At 36.5% G+C, this 7,634-nt stretch overlaps 1 protein-coding gene across 1 annotated transcript in view; it reads left to right on the top strand.

Moving 5' to 3' along the window:
* The window catches only part of NOC3L (NOC3 like DNA replication regulator), a 31,947-nt gene that overhangs the window by 17,603 nt on the left and 6,710 nt on the right, over positions 1-7,634 (top strand). Inside the window, exons 11-13 of the mRNA XM_007471583.1 lie at positions 3,036-3,167; positions 4,777-4,857; positions 5,189-5,289. Coding sequence (XP_007471645.1) covers positions 3,036-3,167; positions 4,777-4,857; positions 5,189-5,289 — 314 coding nt within the window. The remainder of the gene's footprint in view (positions 1-3,035; positions 3,168-4,776; positions 4,858-5,188; positions 5,290-7,634) is intronic.

Here is a 7,634-nt window from a genome sequence, read left to right as displayed (position 1 = left end):
TTTTTTTTTTTTTTTTTTTTTTTTTTGTGGTATGTGGGCCTCTCACTGTTGTGGCCTCTCCCATTGTGGAGCACAGGCTCCAGACACGTAGGCTCAGCTGCCATGGCTCACGGGCCCAGCTGCTCCGTGGCATGTGGGATCTTCCCGGACCGGGACACGAACCCGTGTCCCCTGCATCGGGAGGCGGACTCTCAACCACTGCGCCACCAGGGTAGCCCCAGAACTGATTTTTTTATATTCAAGAATATCAAGTATCTTTCCATTTTCTTTTATGTTCTTAAGTGAAGTTTTATAGTTTTCTTCATTTGGGTCTTAGATATTTTCATTAATTTTTAGTCGTATAGTTTTGATTGTTAAGCTAGTTTTTTTTTTACTGTTTTATTTCCTAATTTTGAAGTCTTCTTCCTTTGCCGTCAAATTCTTTTCATCCCTTACAGCTGATAACTTTAGTTGAACTGCTAAAATTACAAATATTGGGCTTAAATATTACTCAGAATTTTAGAGTAATCAGGGAATAAGGCTTGAACATGAAATTGGCCATAAGCAAACACTTTCATTTTAATGATGCTAGAATATAAACTGCTTTCTTTACTTTCTTGGTATTTGTTTGTTTGCTTGGTATATATATACTTTGTATAGTAATGTGATTTTTTTAAGGTGTACAATGTGATGATTTAATGTATGTATACACTGTGAAATGATTACTGCAATTAAGTTAGTTAACACATCCATCACCTCTCATAGTTACCTTTTTTTGGTGGTGAGAATACTTAAGATCTACTCTCTTAGCAAATTTCAGGTCTATGGTAACAGTATTATTACCCAGAACTTATTCACCTTATAACTGAAAGTTTGTATCCTTTGACCAGGATTTCCTCATTTCCTCCATCCCCTGGCAAGCACCATTCTACTCTCTGGTTCTGTGGGTGTGACTTTTTGAGATCATACAGTATTGATCTTTCTGTGTCTGGCTCATTTCACTTAGCATGATGTCCTGCAGGTTCATCCATGTTATCAAAGATGACAGGACCCTCTTTTTAAGGCTGAATAACATTCCATTGTATGTATATCCCACATTTGCTTTATTCCGGCAGGCACGTAGATTGGTTCCATATCTTGGCTTTTGTGAACAGTGCTGCAGTGAATGTGGGTGTGCAGATTATCTCTTTGAGATACTGATTTCATTTCCTTTGGATATATATCCAGAAGGGGGATTGCTGGATCATATGATAATTGTATTTTTAATTTTTTGAGGAGCCTCCATACTGTTCCATAATGGCTGTGTCAATTTACATTCCCACCAACAGTGTACAAGGGTTCCCTTTTCTTCACAACCTCACTAACACTTGTTATTTCTTGTCTTTTTCATAATAGTCATTCTGATAGGTGTGAGGTGGTATCTCACTGTGGTTATGGTTTGCATGTCCATGATGATTAGTGCTGTTGAGCATCTTTTCATTTACCTGTTGGTCATTTGTTGTTTGTCTTCTTTGGAAAAAATGTGTTTTTAGGTCCTTTGTTCTTTTTCATATCAGGTTATTTGTTTTTTGCTGTGAGTTGTTTGAGTTCCTTAGTATTTTGGATATTACCCCTTATCAGATACATGATTTGCAGATATTTTCTGCCAGTCCATAGGTTGCCTTTGCATCTTGTCGATGGTTTCCTTTGTGTTTGGAAAGTTTTTAGTTTACTGTAGTCTCACTTATTTGTTTTTGCTTTTGGTGTCATATCTAGAAAATTAATGCTCAGACCAGTGTCAAGGAGCTTTGTCTCTATGTTTTCTCTTCTAGGAGTTTTATGGTGTCAGGTCTTACATTTAAATCTTTAATCCATTTTGAATTAATGTTTGTGACTGGTAAGTTAAGGGTCCAGTTTCATTCTTCTGTATGTGGATATCCAATTTTCCTAACACCATTTATTGAAGAGACTATTCCTTCCCTATTGTGTATTCTTGGTTCCCTTACCAAAGATTAGTTGACCAGGTGCCGCATTCTTTGATTTGGAGTTTTTTTTTATTTGTGGGTGATGTTTTATGAGCACATAGAATACCTACAAAATACTCAAATCTTTCTGAGACCTAGAGTGACTTCAGGTTCAGTGATTATGCTTTTAGTTCTTCCTTGTTTTCATTACATGCTTTAAATGAAGTTCTCAGCTTTCTTCCAAATGTACATATTGGAACCTCAGAAGAATACAAACCTGTAGTTCTTTTTTTCTCCAAGAATGCTGCTGTGACTTCAGGTCAGTAGAGTGGTTTCTTCCCCAGAAAACGTAGGATTTTAAACCACTTTTGTCTTTGTGTTTGGATGGTTGCTGTAGCACACAGTACATCAGTTTCTAAATTAGTTTCTGAACTTTTTTGAATGGCTTAAGGCAATAGTACACGTGGTCCCTGGACCAGCATCAGCTGATGATTAGAAATATAAATTCTGGGGCCCCACTGTGAACCTGCTGAATCAGCTCTGGGGATGGGGTCTAGCTTTTTGTGCTTTAACAAGCCCTCCAGGTGATTGTGATGTTTGCTAAAGTTGGAGACCCATTGGCCTGAAGAAAAATAAGTTGTCTTAATAACACTAGTCTTCATGTTTTTTTTGTTGGGAAAAAAAGATTAGAACTGTTAACTGCAAAACCGAATCTGATTTGGGAATTTAAAGCTGGTTTAGAAATGTCTAATAAATATTGTCTTCTCCCATACTGGTCCAAACCTTTTTCTGACCTGTCTATTCTTTGTAATCCTATCTACCAGTGCCAGGTAGTGTTCTCTCTTCCTTGTTCTTATTCCACTGCAAAGTAATATTATGTGTATTTAGCCAAATACTAGTATCCTTTCATAGACAAAATTTACCGAATATGTTTAACAAAAAGATAATAGAACTTTGTGTAAAATGTGATAAAAGATGTTTCAAAGTTTTTTGTTTTGTTTTGGTTTTTTTGGCATGAAGAAAGGAATAACACTGTTGAATGCTTCTTCTGTTTAAAGTATTTGAGGGCAATATAAATATTAAGCTGTGTATTTGTGTTTTCTTCAATACTAGATGTTAAAAACATTCTTGTGCCTAAGGATCAAAGAAGTAGAAGTGAAAAAAGATACAGAGGATATTAATAAACAAAAAAAGTTCATGACTTTCAAGGAAAAGAGAAAAACTCTATCAAGAATGCAGAGAAAGGTTTGATTGATTTCCTTTTTTGTTTTAATTGATTTTAGATTAAAATCATAGGCACAGGTAAAAATCATAGTTAAGTTATAAATATAAATATTTTAAAATTTGATATTTAGAGAATTTTATTTTCTCCAGTTATTGCAAAGAAATGTTTTATTAAATCAACTTAAACAGACAGTTCATTAGCAAAGAGAGCAGTAGATGAAAAGGTTTTCTTGCCATGCTGGCTTTTTTTTTTTTTGGCCACACCGCACCACTCAGCATCTGGGATCTTAGTTCCCTGACCAGGGATCTAACCTGTGCTCCTTGTGTTGGAAGCATGGAGTCTTAACCACTGGACCACCAGGGAAGTCCCCATGCTGGCTTTTGAGATCCTCTTAGATTCATCGTGATAACACAGATTCCTTCCTTAACAGAAAGGATGCATTCATGTGAAGTTGGCAACAAAGTAGGTTTTAGTCGAATCTACTTTCTCTGTTGGTTTGTATTTGAAAACTAGGTTGAAATTCCAGGCTTTTGTTTATTTACTATGAGACTTTGGAAACAGTTTTGTAATATTCTGAGAAATGGAGCTAATAATAGCACCTACCTTGCAGGGTGATTGTGTAGCTTAAATATAATGACATAGGAAAAGCACTTAGAGTGTGCAGCGCTGGGCACACTTTATACACATTAGTTACCACCACCACCATTATTATGATCACTCCTCAAAACATTTCTAAACAGTTTATTAGGGTTATCAAATGGGTTATAAAAACAAAGGAAAAAATAATTTTCAGGGAGATCCATCTTTGAATGTATCTAAGAAATTTGGAAAATAAGCCAGGAATATCAAAATAGACTTAATGATTGTTAACAAATGAAGGTAAATATTTAAATTATTTATACCATACTATCCTAATATAAGCTGGATGTGCCTGTTAGGAACAGCATGTATGTGGCTACAGTGGGGAAGCAAAGACCCAATAAGCAGCTCTTTAACAACTTCATGTGAGGGAAGGAAACGCCATTCCTCAGTCAGTCCCCAGTTCTCAGGCAGCTTAGCAACCATTGTTTGCTGCTCTAACAGCATAAGGGAGTGGAAAAAAATTGGTTTTCTGTTGAATTTCTGTATGTATCGTATCTGGTTTTATGCATTGTATGTAAATGAGTTTGGGAAGCATTGTTGATGACTGGTTTCCACATTATAGATGATTTAACAATAAGAATTATTTCTGGGCTCAGCATGTCCTTCCTTTCTTTTTTTTATTTTGAAAAAATTTAAATTACAGAAAACTACAGAGAATAGTGTAATATAGCCCATGTATTTACCATTCTGATTGAGCACATATTAATATACTTCAGTTTCCTTCTTGGAAAGAAAGAAACCATTGGTGATAGAGTTGGAGCCCCTTTGTCCCTTCTCCAGTTCCATTCTTCTCCCTTCCTCCTAGGAAGCAGCCACTGTCATAAACTTGGTTTATGGATGCTTCTTATCCATTTTTCTATTTTTGCTTATACTTGTAGACAGTCTGTGGTATTATTGTGTGTGTTTCATAATATTGACATAATGCCTCTCTGAAGGTAGCTTTTTCATTCAGTGGTATACTCTTTTTTTTTTTTAATCTATTTTCAGTGGAAGAAAGCAGAAGAGAAACTAGAGAGAGAGCTTCGGGAGGCAGAAGCTTCGGAGAGTACTGAGAAAAAACTTAAACTGGTAGGCAGTTTCACGTTTTCTCATGCTTTTAAAATGTTTTGTTAAATGATTTCAACTAGAGATTTATTGCTTCAACTTGTGGTTGTATGACTTTGGTTTATTTCATGAGGCTTGGATACATGATGTATAAGAAATGATAATGTGATCGATGATGCTAGTTTTAGGAAGTCACAGGATGTGTTTCTTCATTCTGCTTTGTTGAAGCTCTTAAGATTGAATAGTGGGGAGTGATGGGGAAGCACAGAAAAGGTTGAGTTTTGAAAGCTGTAGTTGTGGTAACTCAGGAGAAAGTATATTGGGTTATACTGAAGTCATTTTGTCTGTTCTGCAGCACACGGAGACTCTGAATATCGTGTTTGTGACCTACTTCAGAATATTGAAGAAGGCCCAGAGGTCACCTCTCCTGCCAGCAGTTCTGGAAGGTCTTGCCAAGTAAGGGCTGTGTAGGTTGAAGCCTTTTAGATTCTTTCTAAATAAATAAGACCGAGGTAACCATGAATTTTAAACAGGGCTCACTAATGATGACCCGGTGTCCTTCTTAGTTCTCATTCCTTTTTTATTTGTCACCAGCTTTTCCTTGAAACTGTTCATAACACTGCACTTTTTTGGTTTTCTCATCTCAAACCTTTTATCTTAAAAATCTCCTTCGCTAACTCTTTGCTACTACTTATTACTTAGTTCTCGCTGTCCCTAGGGTTTGTCCCTCAGTTCTGCTTTCCTTCTGTTCTGTAGTCAGTTTTTAGTCTTGCATAATCTGTTCCTCTTAAGATAGGTCTTTTTGTATTCTTTCAACACTAATGAACCTACTGGGGGATGTGAGCCAGAATAATGGTTGTCAGGATAGTTTTCTACAATGATTTGAGGTATTGTCCTGTAGAACAGTGCTATCCAATAGAAACATAGTGTGAACTACTATGAAATTTAAAATTTTCTGTTAACCACATTGAAAAGGAAAAAGAAACAGATGAAATTAACTTAAATATGTTTTGTTGAACTCATTTTATCTAAAATATTATTTTGACATACATTAATGTCAAAACATTAATGAGATTAAACATTAGTGAGATATTTGGCATGGCTTTTCATAATGTATCTTCTAAAAGTGATACATGTTTTACATTATAGCACATCATCTCAGTTTGGACTAGCCACATTTCAAATCCCTAATGGTCAGTGGCTGCGTTGGACAGCACAGCTTTAGAAATAGGACTAATGTCTGGAAGATAGAGAAAAGGCAAATTTGGTTCAATGTAGAAGAAATTACTTTCGAATGACTGTAGCTATTTGGTGATGAGATGCTTTGCCTTATAAGATAGTGTGGTCCTTGTCATTGAAAGAGAGGTTGGTCAGAGGTTCAAAGAGAAGGGATACCTTAGGTAGGACCTGTTGTTTGTTTTTTTCAATGACCAATTTCTTTTTTCCTTTTTTGTTTTTGTGTGTTGGGGCTTCGTTGCTGCACATGAGCTTTCTGTAGTTGTGGCGAGTGGGGACTACTCTTTGTTGTGGTGCACGGGCTTCTCATTGTGGTGGCTTCTCTTGTTGCAGAGCATGGGCTCTAGGCACGTGGGCTTCAGTAGTTGTGGTGCATGGGCTCAGTAGTTGTGGCTCACGGGCTCTAGAGCGCAGGCTCAGTAGTTGTGGCGCATGGGCTTAGTTGCTTCTCGGCATGTGGGATCTTCCTGGACCAGGGATCAAACTTGTGTCCCTTGCATTGGCAGGTGGATTCTCAACCACTGCACCACCAGGGAAGCCCTGGCAGGTGGATTCTCAACCACTACGCCACCAGGGAAGTCCCAATGACCAATTTGTTTATTTAAACAAATTTTTAATAATACATGCTCATTTAAAAAATTCAAATAATGCAATTAAGAATTAAAAGATCACAAGTTCCCTTCCTTCCTGTATCAGTATGTAAATCTGCCCACCTGCCTTCTTTCATAGAAATTGAATCTGTCACACAAATGTATACTGTTTTGTAACTTCCTTTTTTTTTTCTTTTTTTTTTTTGGATAAACAGTTATTCTGGGTATCCTTCTATGTTAGCATATATAGACCCACTTTTTTTTTTTAAGTTCATAATACTCCATGTCATGGATAGTTAATTGTTTATTTGGTCAGTCCCCAGTGCTACACTGGAAATATCTTCAATGTACTTGTGTGCACATATTGCTAGGTCAAAGAGTATGATCATTTAAAATTTTGATAAATATTGCCATGTTACTTCCCAAAAAGGTTGTACCAATACACAGGGAATATATGACCTCTGAGGTCCTTCCTTCTTCTAAGATTTACAGTGTCAAAGGCTCTTGCACTAATATTGAAGAGATATCCTGACTTTAAGTACTTTGGTGCCTGATATTTTATAGTGTACAGAGTCCTCTGACATTTAGTAGCTCACATGATTCTTTCTCTTTAACTCTTTTGAGTGATCTCAGTTATTTTTAGAAATAGAAGGCCAGGACAGTCAGCTCTTACCTAGGATTATATAGGTAATTAATTGCTGAGCCTGAACTAGACACTAGCTCCAAGATTTTTTCTTTTCTTTTTAAAGCTTTCATAGGGTCCATTTTCTAATTAGTAGCAAAATCTTTCCTCCTTTCCTTCTTCCTGCCCCATTTTCCTAGAAGCTGTAACTGCTGACTCCTTTGTGACTTAGAACATTGTTGGACACCTGGTCAACTTGACTCAGAGAACTTGTTTGCTCTTAGCAACTTCTTTCTCTGGGTAGGAGTATTTTTGAAATATATTTAGTTTGTTTAGTGCCTCATATATTCCTG

Source organism: Lipotes vexillifer, unplaced genomic scaffold (genome assembly GCF_000442215.2).
Source record: "Lipotes vexillifer unplaced genomic scaffold, Lipotes_vexillifer_v1.1 scaffold325, whole genome shotgun sequence".
Lineage (NCBI taxonomy): Eukaryota > Metazoa > Chordata > Mammalia > Artiodactyla > Lipotidae > Lipotes > Lipotes vexillifer.
The sequence above is the reverse complement of the archived record's forward strand: the minus strand, read 5'-3'. Positions and strand labels throughout refer to the sequence as shown.